Raw genomic sequence first — 23,433 nt, 5'->3', positions numbered from 1 at the left:
GTGCGCTCCCTGTTGGAATACGGGCATGACGAGCTAAAAATTCAGATGTCAAAATGAAAAAAATTACCTGTCGCTAGACGTGACACTAACCATAAAACGTTTCCTTTGTGAAGAAATAAAATAAATCACCAGGTCCCACGCCTTGTCCAGTTGAAAGCCGTCATCACGATTAATAAGATCTTGCGCCAAACGTATTTTCAGCGATTCCTTGATAAGTCAATCCCAGAAGGATCTCGTCGAGGACATTTCCGTAGCAGAATAATCCATGGAATGTCCCTTGGAGATGCAATGCTCGGCTGTGGCTAACTTACTGAGCTGCGAAAAACGAGTGTGGCGATCATGTTCAACGCATGTTTCACGTAGTGTGCGCGTCATGTGGTCACTTTAGGCTTCGCACACTGGCAAGGTATTCTGTAAATCCCAGCCCTCCGCAGTCCCAGATCATCCTTTGCCGAAACGAGAAGAACAGACGTCTCTGTAGGTGGGAGGAAGATGACTGAATCCATAAGATTCTGCCTAATTACGACGAAATATTGTCAACGTACGGGAGGAACGCCCTGGACTTATCAAAGTCGGAAACGTGATGGTACCCATCTCTCCTCCTTACACGAGGCATCACAACAACGTTTCACCAGGCAACGCCGGTCACATGCTGTTTGTGTATGAGAAATCGGTTGGAAACTTTCCTCATGTCAGCACGTTGTAGGTGTCGCCATCGGCGCCAACCTTGTGTGAATGCTCTGAAAAGCTAATCATTTGCATATCACAGCATCTTCTGCCTGTCGGTTAAATTTCGCGTCTGTAGCACGTCATCTTCGTTGTGTAGGAATTTTAATGGCCAGTAGTGTATATTCTGAATCCAGTCCACTACTTCCATTTCACATACACATAATTTCAAACCTTTACGAAACTTTTTGTCAATGACAATCCCCACAGACTGATGAAAAGAAAAACTTTATCCTTTACTACATTTTCGCTGTTCGCGCAGTAAAACTGCCACATGAAGCAAGACTTTTAATTTATTACTTCTTTATGACTAACTGCATTCATGACACATTTTCCAGACACATATACACCACTGAATGTACCAGCAAAATATACCAATGTACGACAAGTAGTTCAGCAGATCTGACGTCATAAACACCGCGACGCGTGAATAATTGCCGCATCACGCAAGGCGTTTAAATTTATTACTTCCTAGCTACTATCTCTATTCGCAGCACTTTTCGCGTACAGTATCGACATAAGCCGCTGAATTTATACACAAAAATATATCATTGTACGGCACATAGTTCACCAGATATGACGTCAAATATTAATTAATTTCTTCTTTACTACTAACTTTATTCGCAACTTATTTCGTGGACAGTATGCACACATGTCGCTGAATGTACCTACAAAAATAAATCATTGTCTGAAATTTAGTTCAGAAAATATGATGTGAAATACTGAGTAGCTTGAAAACACAATCATTACTGTTCTCACTTCCAAAAGTTGACAACTGCACTGAACTAATCAAAACAGCAGCAGAAGTATTCTCTAGGTGAAATACATAAACACATATACACGTTGTTTAACAAAGTAGTAGACGAGTGTCAATGTGAGTTATTTAAATATTTCTCGGGCCCATGGAAACTATTATATATTACATTTTTCAGTTATTTCTTAGTAAACCTTTAGTTTTTTCCTTCATTACTGGTTGCATTCCCGGCCGTTGTGGCCGAGCGGTTGTAGGCGCTTCAGTCCGGAACCACGCGTTTGCTACGGTCGCAGGTTCGAATCCTGCCTCGGGCATGGATGTGTGTGATGTCCTTAGGTTAGTTAGGTTTAAGTAGTTCTAAGTATATGGGACTGATGACCTCAGATGTTAAGTTCCATAGTGCTCAGAGCCGTTTGAACCATTTGAACTGGTTGCATTTCGATGAACATTATTCCACATCGATATAGTTTGGTTCTGTGATGTACGGATAAAATCCCAACTTATAGCTTCGTAATTGTGAATTTAACTGTGTAGCACTATCGTTTTACACAGACACCTTGGAGACAACCAGAATACACTATCTAATCAAATGTATCGGGACACCTATTAGTAGAAATTAATATGAGGTGTGTCCACCTTTCTCTTTTATCACTGCTTGAACTCTGCTTGGTGACACTTTCAATGAGGTGTCTGAATGTCTGTAAAAAGGTGGCAGACCAAACCTTCTCCCTAACCGAAACCGGAGAAGATAGTGATGTTGAACGCTGGAATCTGGAGCGAAGTGAAGGTATTAGGCTGGCTTCAGTTCGGGACTCTGGACACGTCAGTCCATTTCAGGAATGTTATTGTCCATAAACCGTTGCCTCACAGATGCTGCTTTCCGGCAGGGTGCATTGTCATACTGATACAAAAAGCAGTCATCTCCGAACTGTACCCCTGCTGTACGCAGTACACAATGCTTCAAAATATGTTTATTTTCCTCTATATTTAGCGTTTTCTTAAGCGCAATAAGGAAGTCACGTTCTAACCATGGCAAACACCCCCCTAACGTTAGACCACCTCCTCCGTACTCCACTGTTAACTCTATATAGACGGCACATACACTGTGTGATAAAAAATATCCGGACACCTGGCTGAAAATGACTTACAAGTTCCTCCATCGGTAATGTTGGAATTAAATATGGTGTTGGCCCACCCTTAGCCTTGATGACAGCTTCCACTCTCGCATGTTCAATCAAGGGCTGGAAACTTTCTTGGGGAATGGCAGCCGATTCTTAACGGAGTGCTGCACTGAGGAGAGGTATCGATGTCGGTCAGTGAGGCCTGGCACGAAGTGGGCGTTCCAACACATCGCAGAGGTGTTCTGTAGGATTCAGGTCAGGACTCTGTGCAAGCCAGCCCATTACAGAGATGTTATTGTCGTGTAACCACTCCGCCACAAGCCGCGCATTATGAACAGATGCTCGATCGTGTTGAAAGATGCAGTCGTCCAATGTTTACGCTCCTTACACCAAGCGAGGCGTTGTTTAGCATTTACCGTCTTGATGTGTGGCTTATGAGCAGCCGCTCGAGCATGAACTCCAAGTTTTCTCACCTCCCACCTAACAGTCATAGCACTTGCAGTGGATCCTGGTGGCAGTTTGGAATTCCTGTGTGACGGTCTGGATAGATGTCTGCCTGTTATACGTTACGACCCTCTTCAACTGTCGGCGGTGTCTTGTCAGTCCACAGACGAGGTCGGCCTGTACGCTTTTGTGCTGTACGCGTCCCTTCACGTGTCCACTTCACTACCACATCGGAAACAGTGCACCTAGACATGCTTAGGAGTGTGGAAATCTCGCGTACAAACGTAAGACACAAGTGATACCCAAGCACCTGACCACATTCGAAGTCCGTAAGTTCCGCCAAACGCCCCATTCTGCTCTATCACGATGTCTAATAACTACTGAAGTCGCTGTTATGGAGTACCTGGCAGTAGGTGGCAGCACAATGCACCTAATATGAAAAACGTACGTTTTTGGAGGTGTCAGAATATTTTTAATCACGTAGTGTAATATTCTCCAAGAATTAACTGAAACCCTTCCGTCGAATTGCCACAAGGTATAGCGTGATTCATCACTTCAAATCACTTGTTTCCAGACATCCACTGTGTACTGGCGTCGTCCTTTTGCGGCTTATACGATCGCAAGCATCGCTTAGTATTGACTGCAGAAATGTGTGTTTATGAGGAGCTGCTCCTCCATTGTACCTATTTTTTTAACAGTAATTGTGCTGGCTGGACTGCTGGTAGCACTTCGGAACTCAGGAGGAATTTCTTTTGCTGATTTCATCCTATTTCTTTACAGCCTTCCTACTCATTGCTCGACTGTCCCCGACCGTCAGTACATGAGGTCTACCTGGTGCTGGCTTAACTGTTGGTCTTCCTACGCGTTTCTGCTTCACAGTTACATCACCAACAATTGAGCGGGGTAGTTTGAGAAGGGTTGAAATGTCACTTATGGCTCTGTTACTCAAGAGACATCCAAGGACTAGTCCACGTTCGAAGTTACTGCGTTTTCCTGACCGACCAAAGCACGGTGTCCCGGGCTCTATTCCCGCCGGAGTCAGGGAGTTTCACCTGCCTCGAGATGACTTCGTGTTTGCGTTGTCCTAATCATTTCATCATCATTCCTGAAAGTGGCGAGATTGGACTAAGTAAAGGTTGGGAATTTGTACGGGCGCTGATAACCGCGCAGTTGAGCGCCCCACAATCCAAACATCATCATCATCATCTGACCGATCAATTCTGCAATTGTTGTTCTCTGCTGACAGCACATTACTCCCTTCCTCCTTTTTTAATGACGTGTCTGCCTCTTGTGACATCTCATAATCAAATCCACATTACACCATGGTATCTAAATACCTTCGATCATGTAGTGTATCTTTAATTTCAAGCTTCATACAGTAGGCCATAGCAGCTACTTGTCTGTCAGAAATTACTAGACTACTGGCCATTAAAATTGCTACACCACGAAGATGACGTGCTACAGACGCGAAATTTAACCGACTGGAAGAATATGCTGTGATATGCAAATGATTAGCTTTCCAGAGCATTCACACAAGGTTGGCGCCGGTGGCGACACCTACAACGTGCTGACATGAGGAAAGTTTCCAACCGATTTCTCATACACAAACAGCAGTTGACCGGCGTTGCCTGGTGAAACGTTGTTGTGATGCCTCGTGTAAGGAGGAGAAATGCGTACTATCAGGTTTCCGACTTTGATAAAGGTCGGATTGTAGCCTATCGCGATTGCGATTTATCGTATCGCGACGTCGCCGCTCGCGTTGCTCGAGATCCAATGACTGTTAGCAGAATATGGAATCGGTGGGTTCAGGAATGTAATACGGAACGCCGTGCTGGATCCCAACGGCCTCCTATCACTAACAGTTGAGATGACAGGCATCTTATCCTCATGGCTGTAACGGATCGTGCAGCCACGTCTCGATCCCTGAGTCAACAGATGGGGACGTGTGCAAGACGACAACCATCTGCACTAACAGTTCGACGACGTTTGCAGCAGCATGGACTATCAGCTCGGAGACCATGGCTGCGGTTATCCTTGACGCTGCGTCACAGACAGGAGCGCCTACGATGGTGTACTCAACGACGAACCTGGGTGCACGAATAGCAAAACGTCATTTTTTCGGATGAATCCAGGTTCTGTTTACAGCATCATGATGGTCAGATCCGTGCTTGGTGACATCGCGGTGAATGCACATTGAAAGCGAGTATTCGTCATCGCCATACTGGCGTATCACCCGGCGTGACGGTATGGGGTGCCATTGGTTACGCGTCTCGGTCACCTCTTGTTCGCATTGACGGCACTTTGAACAGTGGACGTTACATTTCAGATGTGTTACGACCCGTGGCTCTACCCTTCTTTCGAAACCCTACATTTCAGCAGGATAATGCACGACCGCATGTTGCAGTTCCTGTACGGACCTTTCTGGATACAGAAAATGTTCGCCTGTTGCCCTGGCCAGCACATTCTCCAGAACTCTCACCAACTGAAAACGTCTGGTCAATGGTGTCCGAGCAACTGGTTCGTCACAATACGCCAGTCACTACTCTTGATGAGCTATGGTGTCGTGTTGAAGCTGCATGGGCAGCTTTACGTGTACACGCCATCCAAGCTCTGTTTGATTCAATGCCCAGTTGTATCACGGCCGTTACTACGGCCAGAGGTGGTTGTTATGGGTACTGATTTCTCAGGATCTATGCACCCAAATTGCGTGAAAATGTAATGACATGTCAGTTTTAGTATAATATATTTGTCCAATGAATACCCGTTTATCATCTGCATTTCTTCTTGGTGTAGCAATTTTAATGGCCAGTAGTGTATATCATGCTGAAACGCGTGCGAATGTCTTTGATAATTGCTATCTCTCTCTCTGTCTCTCTCTCTCTCTCTCTCCCTCCATACTTCTTCCCTCACTCTGCATGTATTTCCTCTTCTCCCTCTTCCCATCTACCTCTCCCTCTCCTCCTACCTCTCCCTCTCCCTCTCCCTCTCCCTCTCCAACTTCCTTTTCTCTCTCTCTCTCACTCCATCCCTCCTACTCTCTCCTTCCCACCGCCCCCTGTGCACCTTAACTGTTCTTAATCCCTCCTTCACTCTCGTTCCCTCACCCCGTGGTGTGTGTGTGTGTCACAATGAAGGTTTCCCTGTGTTCAAAGGACGACGCTGCAGCAGCACGAGAAGGTGCACTCGGGCAAGACGGTGCCCTGCGACCACGCCGGCTGCATGTACCGCTGCCGGTCGCTCTCAGAGCTGGCCTTTCACCGCCGGACGCACTCCGACGAGCGCTCCTTCCACTGCGACGCCTGCAACTTCTCCACCAAGACCAAGTCGCAGCTCGTCCGGTACGTGCTCTCCGGTGCTGGCCGTGCACTCCTGTCCACGCCTTTATCTGCCACTAATAAACGGATTGAAAATTACCCTGTAGATATGCTGCAGCTTAACTTAGCGCGCATAGCTCATTGAGACCTAGAGGCACATATACTCAGGTGACAAAATTCGTGGGATAGCGATATGCACATATACAGATGGCAATAGTACTGCGTACACAAGCTACAAAAGGGTTGTGCATAGGCGGAGATGTCTTTGTACTCAGGTGATTCACATGAAAAAGTTTCCGATGTGACTAAAGACACGGGAATTAACAGACTTTGAGCGCGTAATGGTAGTTGGAGCTAATTGCATGTGATATTATATTTCGGAAATCGTTAGGAAATTCATATTTTAAGATTTCAGGCATTACCTCTCACCACAGACGACGAATTGGCCGACGGTCTTCACTTAACGTCCAAGAGCAGCGACGTTTGCGTAGAGTTGACAGTGCTAACAGACAAGGGTTGTGCTGAGTGAATTAACAGCAGAATTCAATGTGGGTCGTGCAACGCACGTATCCATTAGGGCAGTGATGCGAAATCTGGCGTTAATGGGCTTTGACGGCAGAGGACGATATCGCCAGCAGCGCCTTTCCTCGGGTCGTGACCTTATCGGTTAGACCCTAGACGAATTGAAAACCGTGGCCTGGTCCGATGAGTCCCAATTTAAGTTGGCAAGACTTCACGGTAGGAATTGAGTATGGCGCAGCCGTTCATGGACTTCGTTCCCAAAAAACGATGCAATTTTTATGGACGACAATACACTGTTTCACCGGGCCACAACTGTTCGCGATTGGTTTGGAGAACATTATGGACAGTTCGAGCGAATGATTTCCTCGCCGATCGAACATTTATGGGACATAATCGAGAGGTCACTTCGTACACAAACTCCTACACCGGTAACATTTTCGCAGTTATAGACGGTTATAGAGGCACCTTGGCTCAATATTTCTGCAAGGGACTTCGAACGGGCTGTTGTGTCCATGCCACGTCGAATTGCTGCACTACGCCGGGAAAAAGAAAGTCCGAACGAAATTTGGAGATATTCCGTGACTTTTGTCACGTTATTGTATACCAACCACTATAATTAAAGATTGTAGATATTCTCCTTGTAATTCAAACTGTTTCTGAAAATATCTTAACAAGCAGAACTTGCTGCTCGGTAGCTGCAAAGAGAAACAGAACACCACAGATAGGAAGAGATGTAAACCGAAACAGAAACTACCAGGAGAGTAGCTGTCAGTAATTACTGTAGCAGACTCTCATCGTAGTATCGCTCGCAAACATCTAATAAACTTTGATCGTATCGTGATACTATATTTATTTTATTAGGAAATTAAGCTAAATATACAGGGTGATTCAAAAAGAAAACCACAACTTTAAAAATGTGTATTTAATGAAAGAAACATAATATAACCTTCTGTTATACATCATTACAAAGAGTATTTAAAAAGATTTTTTTTCACTCAAAAACAAGTTCAGAGATGTTCAATATGGCCCCCTCCAGACACTCGAGCAATATCAACCCGATACTCCAACACGTTCCACACTCTCTGTACCATATCAGGCGTAACAGTTTGGATAGCTGCTGTTATTTCTCGTTTCAAATCATCAATGGTGGCTGGGAGAGGTGGCCGAAACACCATATCCTTAACATACCCCCATAAGAAAAAATCGCAGGGGGTAAGATCAGGGCTTCTTGGAGGCCAGTGATGAAGTGCTCTGTCACGGGCTGCCTGGCGGCCGATCCATCGCCTCGGGTAGTTGACGTTTCAGACGATAAGGTTTCATAACTAACCTTTTTCGTAGGACTCTCCATACAGTTGATTGTGGAATTTTCAGCTCTCTGCTAGCTCTGCGAGTCATTTTCCTGGGCTGCGAACAAATGCTTGCTGGATGCGTGCTACATTTTCATCACTCGTTCTCGGCCGTCCAGAACTTTTCCCTTTGCACAAACACCCATTCTCTGTAAACTGTTTATACCAACGTTTAATACACCACCTATCAGGAGGTTTAACACTATACTTCGTTCGAAATGCACGCTGAACAACTGTCGTCGATTCACTTCTGCCGTACTCAATAACACAAAAAGCTTTCTGTTGAGCGGTCGCCATCTTAGCATCAACTGACGCTGACGCCTAGTCAACAGCGCCTCAAGCGAACAAATGTACAACTAAATGAAACTTTATAGCTCCCTTAATTCGCCGAAAGATAGTGCTTAGCTCTGCCTTTTGACGTTGCAGAGTTTTAAATTCCTAAAGTTGTGGTATTCTTTTTGAATCACCCTGTATAAAAAATCATGCTTCTAGATTTTGTTCGTAACTCTCAGACAAGAGTGAAAAGAAGACTTCTTCACAATTTTCCTATTTACTTTTGATGACAAACTGCAGTTTCAGACATTGAATTTATTCCTGAAATTCAACTTAACTGTAATAGGAATAGAAGTACTATCTAAAGTGACACACGAAAATTTGTGCTTGACGAAGGCTGAAACTCGGAAATTCCCGTTTATCGCGAGCGGTCACCTTACCACTTAGACTACCCAAATATGCTCCCTGGGCTGACCCAAACTTCCATTTGTCATACATCTATCTACTGCACAGGAATCACGAGATGTTTCAGTGTGGGTAAATGAATTAATGGTCTATGAGAAGAAACAGATAGATATGTGGCATGTGAGGAAGCGTGCTCGGATAACCTATGTGGTAAGGCGATCACTCTTCATGAAGGGAATCTGGGATCGGGCCCCACTCCAATACAAATTTTCATTTGTCACTTCATGTAGTACATGTTTATCTATTACAGTTAAGTTCAGTTTCAGCTATACAATTTTTCCATACACAGAAGAGTAATTTTTGGCCATGTGATGTTTTAGGCAACGTCATTCAAACTGCAGTTACTGGTGGTCACCAATATGGTAGTGACTGTTGGAGAAGCTCCTTGGTTTGGAGATTGACGCCAGGAGTGCAGGGATATATTTGTGGGAGGTAGTTCGCAGTTAGGACCAGCCAGGTAATGACAACCTAACAGATCTGGGAAGTTTCCTCAGAACTCGCTGGTAAGAGAGGCACAGCTCTGATGTTTTGTTGCTGGGGCAGAGTTGTTAAACAGCATCCCACAGGGTCGCTCAGCCTTACTTCTGTGTGTGTCATGCAGAAGTTAACCTGTGTCCATCACAAAGGACCTCATGGATGACTGCCGGCTACCATGAGCACAATACGGTGAAATGCTACGGCCTTCAAGTTAGGCACTGCGCAGTTATGCTCACTGTTGCTTCTCATTGCTAGAATTCCTCTCTCCAGCTCGTCTCAGTCTTGCGGGGGTTTAATTGATTAGATTTTCGTAATTTCTTTCTAATTGATATGTGAAATTGATACACAACACTAGTGCGCTCTTTCCTCCCGATCACAATGCTCAGTATTCGTGTTTTGGTTTGTAAATCTTGAATGCGGACTGTATCACAATAAAGGAGTCGAATAGGGCTCTTCCCCTTGTTATGATATTGGTACTGCCCTTCCTGTTCACCTACAACCCCATGGTTAGCTTCGATTCGCCAGTGTTCAAAGTGACTGCTTGATTAACACCTGCAAGTAGCATCATGTCAGCTGCTTCCAAGACCACGCGGTATGACGTCACCTTCATCGGGTTCCATTTGTTAGCTGAAGCAGTGGGCGGGCGAAGCGTAACACCACATTGTGTAAGAGCTGTGAGAGAAAGAAAAATTTATCTTGGGGTCCTTGGTGAAGACTCAGGTACTGATGTATGCAATAACTAAATTGAAGTGAAAATGTCGATTCTGGCCTCAAAGACTGCCGTACAATGGAGAATCAAGGCCGTACGTGGAAGTAGGAATGTCTGGAGGTATGATGTGGTATGATCGAACACGCATAGTTGTGGGTAAAGAAAATGAACATCTACTGTTTATAGTGATGAAACTGGTAACCTGCAGTTTGTCTACTGAAGATATAGCTTGCAAAACAAAAACACGACATGTACTAGAATACTGTTCAGGTGAATGGAATTTTTAGAGAATTCTACAGAGGGTAGTAGGTGTAGTAGCAGGTATGGTGCAAAGGTGTCAAGTTGGAGATTTTACGTACTAGTCTTGCCTTCTTCGGGACAGTTGCAAGTAATAGTAACCGTGATTGAGGGAGTTCATTAATACAAATAAAAACTATTATTATTATCATTATAGTTATTACTACATTCATCTACTCAGCCGTATATTTGAGGGTGCTAAATCGCGTGCTTCCAGGAGACAGGGAAGCAAGCCAGTACTGGATCAAATCTGCCTCATGGATTAACAACAGAAGCTGAGTAACTGTCCAGTTTTAGTAGGAGGTTTGCCATAGCCTACTAAGTGAATACTGCACTGGTACCAACGTCCCGACTCAGATACGTAGTACGCAACTGCTTACTTACCTTAGTTGAATGTGAGATCTACATTATACACGGACGGGCTACAGAAATTCCATCCGACGGGGATTGGTGGCATCAAGAAACTCATACAGCCACCAAATGCTACTTGTGTGCTGTGATCCGCAGAAAAAGCTGTTATGCAGAAGTTGGTGCCTCATGATGGCACGCATACCGAATAAGAGACATCAGCGTGGAAACACCGCCATGTGTTTCTTTACGTCGCTGCAACCGAAAAGTTATTTATGTCCAAGCACAGAGCCGCTCAGTCTCTGTGAAATCAGCGACGGCTTGTAATCATCACTTGCGACGACAGTATCGTCTTAGAAGTTATTCAGAACTTTACACTAAGGTACAGACAATTATACTCTGATGTTAAACTATCATTTTGCACTGAACGAAGTGCTAAATGTTACAAATGTCAGCGACAATATCGAATACCTATTACCTATGAGGACAACAATTGTTTTCCAGAGTTAAGGATTTGCCATGCGCAAGTTTTAATAAATTATCAATAATCTGTGTGTGTGTTGTAGAATCTGACCAAAATCCTGAAGTAATCTAGACTTGCTACAATACACCAGAACAAACGCTGCCAAAACCGATACATAATAGTGCCGACCGTGTAGAGAAATGTGAAGAGGCAAAAGGGAAAAGAAAGAGACAATGTTATTATTTTCATTAGCCTTCTGACAGGTCTGAAGTAGCTGGATGATTTCCTACCATATGCCAACCTTTTTACCTGAGGGTAAGCACTTACACACAAAGTCCTGAATTATTTGTTCTGTTAATTCGAATATCTGTGTTCCCCAAAAATTTTTGCGCTCTATGACTCCGTCTAGGAAAAACAAGAAAAAAAAACTCACCACGCAGGAATTATCCGAATGGAACGGAAATCTATAAAATGGTCAAATGGCTCTAAGCACTATGGGACTTAACATCTGAGGTCATCAGTCCCCTAGACTTAGAACTACTTAAACGGAATTAACCTAAGGACATCACACACATCCATGCCCGAGGCAGGATTCGAAACTGCGACCGTAACAGCCGGGTGGTTCCGGACTGAAGCGCCTAGAACCGCTCGCCCACCGTGGAAATCTATAGACATTATGTACATGTACAGACAAACAAATCATTAAAATTCCACAAAAATTGGATGCTTTATTCAAGACAAAGAGCTTTATAAATTGGGCAAGTTAATAACACGTCGCTCACCTCTGGCCCTTATACAAGCAGTTATTAGGTTTGTCACTGACCGAGGGAGTGGTTGGATGTCCTCGTGAGTGATATAATATCAAATTCTGCCCAACTGACTCGTTAGATCGTTAAAGATCTCGAGCTGGTTGAACGGCCCTGGTCATAATGCTCCAAACGTTCTCAACTGGGAAGAGATCTGACGACCTTCCTGGCCAAAGTAGGGTTTGGCAAGCACGAAGAGAAGCAGCAGAAACTCTCGTCGTGTGCGGGCGGGTATTATCTTAATGAAATGTAAGCCCAGCATGGCTTTCCCTGAAGGACGACAAAACGGGGCGCAGAATATTATCGATTTACCGCTGTATTGTAAGGGTGCCACGGTTGACAACCATAGGAGTTGTACTATGAAATGAAATCGCATCTCAAGCCATCACTCCTGTTATATGCTGGGCGACGATCAGGTTGTTAGCTTATGACAAGTGCTCTCTTAACAGGTCTACTGTCATAAGTTGTCATAATTAGTTATAATTATCAAGTATTAAAATAAATAAATATTTACTGTTGCTGTTTACTAACCGCCTAAAAGACAACAGATGATAACACATTGACTTAAAGTGGCGAGGCGAGCAGTGGAGAGCAATCCACGGCCTGTCTTCTTCAAATCCAGAAGTCTTCTACGCACGGGCGGCTCGCATGTGCAGAGCTGTGCTGAAACGAGCGGCCACCGGGTTTCTGCGCCACGTTTCTCATACGCATGTGCATCACACGTGATGCCCTCATTTTAGGCTATACCATGCTGTATACTCGTGCACTTCAGTCGAGTTTTTGAGAATCTGCTGGCCTCAGTGGCCGAGCGGTTCTAGGCGCTTCGGTCCGGAACCACGTGACTGCAACGGTCGCAGGTTCGAATCTTGCCTCGGGCATGGATGTGTGTGATGTCCTTAGGTTAGTTAGGTTTAAGTAGTTCTAAGTTTTAGGGGACTGATGACCTGAGATTTTAAGTCCCATAGTGCTCAGATCCATTTGAACCTTGACAATCCGACGATGATCTTCGTGGTATAAGGAACTGTCTATAAAATAGGCATGAAAATTAATACGGAAGAAAGTAACCGAAACATTATGTGAGTAAATGGGACTTACTTAGAAAGACCCGGAAGCCACGCTACTAATATGCTGTAACGACAGGCTGTGGAGGTCCGCACTGACAGGGAACCACGCTGGCAGCAGACTTTGCTGCCGCCCCAGCGCGTCTCACTCTGGTAATGAGGTCGCATCCTACAGGAACACGCCAAAAATTGGGAGTCGCGGCTGCATGCTGGTCGGTGCCTAGCCGTTAGCGGTGAGGCTCTTTGAGTCTACTTGCGACGCTGTGCTGTGCATTCGCGAATGTGTGTATCCTGCTTCAAGTACACTACCAGACAAACTCGTCTACCAACGTCAACACTTATAGACATTAATATGGTCAACAGTACTTGAAGCAGTCATAAAATCACCTAGAAAAAAACCTGTTTGCGACCTTGAAATATGGTGATAGTCCTCCGCCACATGTTGACCCTTCAACACGGCTCATTTTTCCCAACGATGAATGATCTGATGGAGACCTGACAGTAGACGGTAAATCAGCCTGTAAGCAGTCAAGTCTGAGGGTACCCATCGCCAGTTTCTTACACCACGTCAGAAATTAATTCAGAAAATATCATCAACTTAAAGGGACATACTCTCCGAAGAGGAGAACCTTAAGCCTGTAGCAAAATCCACTGGGTTAGTGTCCGCAGGGTATCACAGGAAGGCAGTGATATAGAAGAGTGGACCACAGGTCATAGCTGGCTTGATCTGCCCACTGTCCAGAACGGGCTTGCCCAGGTTCTCAGCCAGCTCGCTTGGAAGTTATAGTGTACTCCTACTACAGTAATCGTTTTGCGGCTTTCTGGCATATTAGAACTGTGTGCCGAACTGGGACTCAAAGCCAGAATCTTGCCTTTCTCGTTTAATGCTCTTATCAACTGAGCTGTACAGGCCCTCATATCCCACACGCTTTCCCGCAATATCCTTTCTTGGAGGAGTGCTAGCACCACAAGGAGAACTCTGATGCTTGGACGGTAGCCGGTAGTTGTCAGAAATAAAGGTGCGAGGTCAGATTGTGAGTCGCATACGGATAGCTCAGTCGGTGAGAGCAGTGTCCGTCGAAGGCGAGGTTCAGGACCCGAGTCTCTGCCCGGCACACAGTTTTCATCTTCCACGAAGTTTCAAAACAGCGCACACTACTGTAGAGCACAAGATTCATTCTAGAGTATTCATGTTGGCGAGATTTACTTCTCTGCACTAGATGTTATATTGTTAGTTTTATGATATTTTATGGTTTTAGAGATAAAATTAGCATGCATTCTTGGTTTTCAAATGGTATATTGAAATGTCCATTGAAACTAAACTCCCCTCGTGTGAGTTTTGCCGTGTGGTAATGTGTTGGTAAAGAGCTGTGGCAGATTTCTTGCTGTGTGCTCTTGGGTCCGTTGAAAGTCGCCGAGTTTACTTGCAGATTCGTTCGCCAATCTCCCCAGCGTCTCTCAAACTCCACGTCCACGTAGGATGACTGAAACTTTCTACAGTAATAAGAAGGACTAGAAAGAGTACTATTTACGTTAGAGTCTCACGTAATTATTTATCACACTCGTTTGTTTCTTCCTCGAATACAACTTTTACTCGTACAGTCGAGTTGTAATACGTAATATTCAAAACTGTAAGTTCCCTTCGTCTTTATCAGAGCATGAACAAATTTGCAGTCAATGGTTCAAATGGCTCTGAGTATTACGGGACTTAACATCTAAGGTCATCAGTCCCCTAGAACTTAGAACTACTTAAACCTAACTAACATAAAGACATCACACACATCTATGCCCGAGGCGGATTCGAACCTGCGACCATACCAGACGCGCGGTTCCTGACTGAAGCGCCTAGAACCGCTCGGCCACCGCTGACGGCTCGGAGTAATTAACATTACATTCAATAACAGAGATAATAAAAATCAGAGATAATACAATGATAATGTACGCTTTTTTATGCACGGAGTAACGTGTTTGGTTGCTACACACACGAAAGTATCTGACACAGTTATTTCAATAATAAAATGTGATATTACAACGCACTGTTGCCGAGGATGTTGGTGTGTTACCTGTACTGCACACCTCTGATGTCATTGTACGCCAGATGTGTTATACCAAAACAGTTTGACTCGGAAAACGTAAAAATTGTAGAGGAAGACATGACATGAACACAGTAATCAGGGTCTGATGGATGAACGTTGCAGTAGTTATGCAGAGATGAAAAGGCTTGCACAGGGTAGTCTAGCGTGGAGATCTGCATCAAACTAGTCTTCGGATAATACACCACAACAACAACAACAACAATAATAACACGCTCATATAAACCACGCGGTGGAGAGACCAGAAAAGAACTCACACTTATTGTAAAAAGTCTAAGGAATTGTAGCTCACGCACGATAGAGTTCACTTGCAAAGTCATTGTTCACCCAGTTCTTAAGTATCGTTTGTACGGATTCGACCATTACGAAGTAGGATTAATTGAAGAGATAGAAAAGATTCAAAGAAGAGATGCACGATTTGTCAAGGGTTTGTTTAGCCTGCGTGAAAGTCATACAGAAATGTTCCACAAACTATAGTGGGGGGAAATTACAATACGTAGTCTGTGGATCGCCTACAAAGTTGTAAGAACATAGAAACATCGACGAAACGCTAGACTTGTACTTCACAATAGTAAACTGACACCTGAGATATTTGTGTTTTGTTACTTGCCGTTCTGCCCGGAGAACATTCAGAGTTTAAAATGAGAAATTCGGCTTCTGCGTTGACAGAAAACTGGCAGTGAAATGGACACGTGTCTCTCACAAGTTGTACTACCATCTGAAATATTCTTATCTTTTTATGTTTTAGATCACATAATTCAATTAATTATTTTTGGTAAGGTTCCATGTGGCGTTTAATTTGGGATATCGTATTTTATGTTCTAGAGTTGACAAGCATGACTTCTTTGTGCAGTGAGAAGATGTGTAAGACATTAAGGCAGTAATTGCACAAACGCGTTTCTTTCATGTATATAATGAGCAGTGGATGTCGAGAAATTTCTAGCTTTGAGATTAATACGAAGACGTTAATATAAAACGAGCTGTTTTCTTTGAACTACTGGACGAAGTATCAGCAGCTGCGTCAGCTCCGTGGGCGGGGATCGCGAGGAAAGGGGTGAGACTGGGGGAGGAGGGTTATCTATGACTGCATCGCTATCCTAGTGGCCAGCGGATATATTCGCTCCACAAGTGACTGCAAATGAGATATGCATTTTCAGATGCTGCAGTCAGAAAAATTAATTGAGAACTATTTCTCTGAAGACGTATCTACAGTGACATTCGCACAATGTCGTTCTGTCTAGACATCTTCGAATACGTTACAATGACTGTGCTTGGTTTTTCAGAAACGGCCTGAAAAGTTTGTAAGGGTGTTTCAGGGCAGGTTTTGCTGAAAAATGACTACTAAGAAGAAAAAAAAATCGGTTCGTTGTGCCGTTTTCGAGTTAGAACGGAAGTTAGCGAAGACGAAAGCTTTCCGCGTTGTTACTGACGTAGCTTCCCTTAATTAATCTTGCTTCCAGTAACTGACCGTATTCACTCAAAAAAAATCTAAAGAATGATGAAGAAACACGATTTCTCACTAATGAAACGAGTAAAAGTGTGTAGCATTTAATACTCGTACAACTAAAAATATATATAAAAATTGACTGTTCTCATAAGTTACTGAGCTGTAGTTCCACTTTGAATATAATAATAATTAATACTCATCGATACAAGAAGAACAGAGCCTGGAATACTGAAATATGTTGAGTTCTTCTACGTAAAGAAACCATATTTAGTACGAAATTGTCCAAGTTAAAGCTTTCCTGCTGTCTAAACACTCTATCAATTAAAATCCATCTACTCTGCTGCGATTGGTCGAAACTAACTGGATTAACAGTATCCACTTAACTTCACGCGTTTTATTAACGCATCGAATGAGATGTTGAATAAACCATTGCAGAATTTCACTAAACATACCAAAGAAAGAGCAACGCGCACGAACACTGCTATACTATTGTAGGCAGTCAAAAATGTGTAATGTTTGCAAGTACTATTACAGTAGGCTAAGTACTGTTACAGCAAAATAAAACTCATTCAGTCTGTGGCACATACAGAGGACACACAAACTAACTGTGACGCATTATATATATATATATATATATATATATATATATATATATATATAGAGAGAGAGAGAGAGAGAGAGAGAGAGAGAGAGAGAGAGATGTGAAGATAACACCTTAGATCTGAATCTCTCTCTCTCTCTCTCTCTCTCTCTCTCTCTCTCTTTCCGCTACTTTTTTCGTAATTTCTGCTGCAGACTAATATCTACTATTTTTCGCTGTTCCCAGAGCCAGTGTGCTCCTTCTAGATATGAGATTCTATCGGCACTGCTGCCATCCTTTCTTGTAGTTTATAGCTCCCAGTTGACTGGAAACTCATACTACCGTAAGTGTTCTTAACACAATGTTAATGAGACTAAAGTCATGCCGTAATTATGTCCATTACTGTAACATCATCATCATAATTCTTATTGTTATTATTATTATTTGTGTAACTCATTTGCTTTCCACTTTGTAGTCTAAACAGAATCCGAACCACACCTGGTCGGATGTGAGAGGTTGCTTGAAGGCCATAATCTTGCCAGGTAAGGTGTCGAGTGTTGACCAGCGGGTTACGCGGATGCATGTGCGAGGGAGCGCGTGAATGAATGGCTGCGAAATTTGACGAGGAAGATTAGTGTTTAACGTCTCGTCAGCGATGGAGACCAGTACTCCCCCTCCCTCCCTCATGTTGCTTGGGCATCATTGCTGAACCTAGGACCATCCAGTCTGAAATTATTCACCTGACATTTCTTTGGCCCACTTGCAACTCAACAGCGCTGTTCTATTACTCTGACTATACTAAGAGCCGAAACAAAATATTGATATTGCGTATCTAATATATAAAAATCAATGGTTATTTGTTTGTTCGTATTTTATGCGCTGCCATACCGTTAATTCGCTTGCAAAAAAGCTTTGTCAACTTATTGCTTGCACTTGCGCGAAGATTATAGGCACAGCGCAATTAAATTACATTAGGTGGCGCACGTGTCGTACCGGCAGATGTATTTGAAAGAGCATGGAATTAGTGAGATGTTTCAGTGTGACAAAAACAAACAGATCAGTGTTTTATTTTGCCATTCCCATCTCGATGCCGATAAATTTGAATTATATCTAATAGAAAAATAGGCGTGCCAATTATTCTCTTTCGTAACATTAATGCAACCCTATTATGTAATGGAACAATACCCGCTTTGAAGGAAGTGATGCCGAATGTCATCAAAGCAACTATTCTTAATGGAAAGTCGAAATGAGAAAATGTCCTTATTCCACGCATACCATAATTCCCACGGAAATGCCGGTGATTGAATCTAGAGAACCCATGTTTTTCGTGTGGCTAGTTGTATGTAGATTTTAATTGGTACAATGTTTAGACAGCGGTAAAGCTTTAACTTGTATAATTTCGTGCTGAAAATAGTTTGTTTACACGAGTCGGACAGCCAAGAAATCTATATGATTTTGCTGAGGACGGAAAAACGAAAAATTTTGTCTACCCTAACGCACTTGAACAAAAAGCCAACAAAATAAAATAAATAGCATTTATACTTCTCCGTTATATATAATTCAGTCTGAATTAATATATACATGATCGACAATAAAACAAATATTGTACCATTCTTAATTAAACAAGATGACTCTTTCAAAGTTCCACAATTATTTCGTCTGCGGCATCAAGTTGCCGGGTATCAGTTAGTTAGATATAGAAAGTGAAAGACAGAAGTTCTACAGGTCAGTAGTTAATCGGCAAGTAACTAAAATTACAAAGCATAAACACGATGAAAATTTCGGATCCTAAACATGTTTGTAAAAAGACAGGTAAGTTATGTATAGCTATAAACTCCACGAGAGGCTATAAAAATAGATAAACAAGAGGTTCTTTGGTGAGGTATTGCGTTATGAAAGTGGTAGAATAAGAACAGGTGTTCTTTCTCTCCATATTATGTACAGCAAATGCAGTACAAACAACGAAATGAAAACCGACACCAAAGCGACGAAAATTAATAGTGGATAAATACAGTGTATTCGATGTGCTGATGAGTAGTAATCTTATTAGATTATGAAAAGGACATGAAATATATGTTAAAATTTTTGTCTGGTGCCTTGGACAGTTTCAAACTGAAAATAAACTCAACTACTAAAATAATCGTGTAACATAAATCGAACATACTAGTAAGGGCAAAAATTAACATAGGAAATAAAATTCTAATAGAATTTTGCTGTCTGGGAAATATAGTAACCGCTTACAACAGAAATATGGTGCAGCGTTTCTCAACTTTTCAATATTCGCGACCCAATTTTCAATCATAATTTTCATCTATTTCCCCCGCCCCTCCCCCCCCCCCCCCCCTTACACTCACATTCTCGTACGAAAACAATATATATTGATTGGTTGCTGTCGATGGGCCACCTAAAGAAAATGTGTAATAAAATACTTGGATATTGTAATAAATGTTTTATTTTTAATATTACTTGAACACTGTCTTTTGCACTTAAGTGTAGTAACAATAAAGACACAAATATTCACTTTTAATGACATATTTCAATAATAAACACATGTGTCATCGATCCATTCAAGGGGGCTGATTTTTTTCATTGATCCAGTCAGTTTTCATGAGAATGGCTTACAGTGTAATAGCTTTTGAATACCATACACATCTAATTAATTTTCAATACATTTCAGTTTTTTATTGTTAGGTGTTTTTGTTGGAATCTAAAACGGAAAAACATGTATTCGCCACCAAGGAAGCTAAAAGTAGCATTTCTGTCTTCGAAGGTGGAAAAAAAGCCCATGTGATTGACTATCAGAACAATTACAAACTAACTATTATGAAAAATATAATGAAAACATTACTTCTTAGGCCTAATATTAGACAAAATTCGAAATGGCTCACTCAAGGTAATCGTCATGGCATCGCTTAAAACACCTACTGTCCGTCCACAGAACATAACTTCGGATTGTGAATGTGACAAAATGGTGTTAACTGCTTGTACTTCTCAATATTGAGTGTAAAAATTTAATCAATATTACCAGGTCAGTACGACGTTTCAATCATTAATACCTGTTAATTACAAGTACGTAGTGCAAGTCTTACCATCTTTCACTGTTGCTTTTGTCTTCGTGGAACTACTCACTACTAAAATGGCGAATATCTGGGAACACGAAGTACACTTAACCGGCTGCTAGACTGCACGTATTATCAGTATCTGCTGAGAAATCGAACGGGCCCATCGATGGGGCCGGTGCATCGATAGCAACCTTTTGAGGCGAAAGACACAAACATTAGAAATTACTGATATTTCGCAACACCGATCCGCTACATTCATAAAATCGATGGCCCTCTATTCCTCTCTGCCTTAAATGTAGCGCGCGAGAATCGTCCCGAAGGTCCCCCAGCTTCCGAAGAAGAAAAATTCATAGACTTCACGGCAAATAGCGAAGTCAAAAGATAATTTAATAATAAATCGCTCTTTGAATTTTTGTCATGATTGCATGGCATTTTCTGCACTGAAAACAAGAGCACGTCGTACCATTTTCAACAGCCTACCGTTGCGAAACCGGATTCTCTGCGTTGGCTGCACTGAACACAAAATTCACAGCGTAGCTAAACATGGAAAACGTCTTCATAGTGTCTATTTCTAATATTAAACCCTTAGCTCTGAAAGCTAGGTCCAAGGGAATCACTAATAATTACTAAACGCCACAAATGGATTACAGACATTGACTGCGAGTAGATATTGGTTGAAATCAACGAGGAAAGTTGAAAATTTGTGTTGGGCAGCTATACGAACTCGGGTCTCCTGCCTCTTAGACGGTTGCTCTGACAACTTTTTTTTTCTATTTTGTTCATGATCGTTCGTTGCTTTTGGTCTGGGCATGGGCGGACATCACTTGACACACGTTCAAGTTCACCACTGATCCATTCACACAATTTTTTTTTCTTACAGAGGGCAGCAAGCCCTCTGACAGAACGTGCTGAGCAACCGCAGTGGTCAATGAAGCTGCACGGATCACTTTAGCACAGTCCGTCACAAAAAGTCTGGTGATTCGACCTGTTGTGGTGCCATTCATGAACAGCATTCCAGAGCGTGTTTTCCAACAGGATATCTATCGTCCACGTAGCGGTGTTATAAGCGAATACGCTCTACAGAGTATCGACAAGCTGCCTTGGCCTGCTCGATCACCAGATGTGTCCACTATGGAGCACATGTGGGACATTGTCAGACGACAACTCCAGCGTAATCCACAACCAGCATTAACCGTCCATGTGTTGACCGACCAAGTGCAACAGGCATGGAACTCCATCCAACAAACTGACATCCGGAACCTCAAAAACACAATTCATGGACGTTTGCTTGCTTGAATTCAATAATCTGGTTGTTACACCGGTTTTTAAAATACCAGCATTTCACATTTTCTATGGCCTCTCGCTCTTACATTAACCTGTGATCTTGCAATGTTAATCAATGAAATATGTTAGCTAGACAGATTTATTCACGACGTTTCATCACTCTACATCAATTACTTTTGATTATCACATTTTTTCGTCAGTGTCTTATTATCATCAGTAGAATTAGGTACTTAAATAAAAGGTAAAGTCAAAAATCATTCATAAGCCAAGATCGCACAAAATTTTTTCAGTAGAACGAAAACCAGTCCAATTTGCAAATTTTTACTTTCTGTTCATTCGATGACTATTTTCGGGCCGAGACCCGTATTCAAATCATCATAACATAGTCGGAAATGGCATTTCCGAAGATGTCAAAAATATGCAACGAACATTTTCAGTACATACATCCTCGGAAATGCCATTTTCGACTATGTTACGTTGATTCGAAAATGGGTCTCGGGCCGAAAATAGTCATCGAATGAATAAAATGTAAAAATTTGCAACTTGGACTGGTTTTTCGTTCTACTGTTGCTGACCCAAGCTACTCCATTATGCTGAAAGTTCACAAAATATTTTTTATTCAAGACAACCGATTTCAACAGTTTTAGCTGTCTTATTAAGGTATTAAACATTTTTTGATGGTAAACCATGTTAATTTTTTGCTAAACCTCATGCACAAGAAATCAAGTGGATAAAAGTCGGCACATGATGAACTTTTGCCATCGCTAAAATATTTAAAAACAGAAAGCACTTTGTCCAAAAGGCCATGTCCATATACATATTGCTCACAGATGCTTGTTACATGACATTGTTTAGTAATGACAAATGTTTATACTGTGCTGAGTTTTATCCACTTGACGTATTGTGCACGAGGTCAGCGTAATATCTACATGTGTTACTACAAAGAAATGTTTAAGACTGTTGAAACCGGTTGTATTGAATAAAATATATATCTTGGCTTTTGAATGGTTTTTTATAATTAAAGCTCATGGCCCTTCAGTACTCTTATAAAGAGAAAATTCAAAAGATAAAGATTGTGAGAGACAGAGAAGGACTACTCACAGCGAAAAGGCGCTGCCTTTATTGTCTAACGATGCTGACACGAGACCTCGAGTGTCTCGTATCGTGGTAAGATTCTCATTTGTACTGAAATACTAACAGTTTGTATGGAGTGTCCGCAGCTCGTGGTCTGGCGGTAGCGTTCTCTCTTCCCGAGCAGGGGTCCCGGGTTCGATTCCCGGCGGTGTCAGGGATTTTCACCTGTCCGGAGATGACTGGGTGTTGTTGTGTCGTCTTCATCATCAACATTCATCCCTACTACGGTCGGAGGAAGGCAACGGCAAACCACCTGCATTAAGACCTTGCCTAGTACGGCGGTGCAGGTCTCCCGCATCGTTCCCCTACGCTCTGTCAAGAAGCCTGGGACTTCATTTCCATTTTGTATGTTTATTTATCTACTAACACGTCATGTTCCGTAGGACTAAATTGAGGAGCAAATCTCCAAGGTCATGGAACGTGTCAGTACATGCAATTACAACATAAAATTGATTACAGATAAAAATAAATGTTCATGAACCTGAAAAAAGTCAGTCCGTAAGTTTAAGTAAACGCTATCAGCAATACGATAAGAATCAGCTTAATTTTTCAAGGAACTCCTCGATAGAATAAAAGAGTGACCCATGAGGAAACTCTTCAGTTTGGATTTGAAAGCGAGTGGATTACTGCTAAGATTTTTTAATTCGAGTGGCAGCTTATTGAAAATGGATACAGCATTATACTGCACACCTTTTTGCACAAGAGTT

General features: G+C 42.4%; 1 protein-coding gene across 1 annotated transcript in view; it reads left to right on the top strand.

Annotated features, from left to right (window-relative positions):
* LOC126170093 (zinc finger protein 628-like) overlaps positions 1–23,433 on the top strand; it is a 368,212-nt gene that overhangs the window by 162,441 nt on the left and 182,338 nt on the right. The window contains exon 2 of the mRNA XM_049920696.1: positions 6,198–6,383. Within this exon, the coding sequence (XP_049776653.1) occupies positions 6,198–6,383 (186 nt within the window). The remainder of the gene's footprint in view (positions 1–6,197; positions 6,384–23,433) is intronic.

This window comes from Schistocerca cancellata, chromosome 1, assembly GCF_023864275.1.
Source record: "Schistocerca cancellata isolate TAMUIC-IGC-003103 chromosome 1, iqSchCanc2.1, whole genome shotgun sequence".
NCBI classification, from domain to species: Eukaryota; Metazoa; Arthropoda; class Insecta; order Orthoptera; family Acrididae; genus Schistocerca; species Schistocerca cancellata.
The sequence above is the reverse complement of the archived record's forward strand: the minus strand, read 5'-3'. Positions and strand labels throughout refer to the sequence as shown.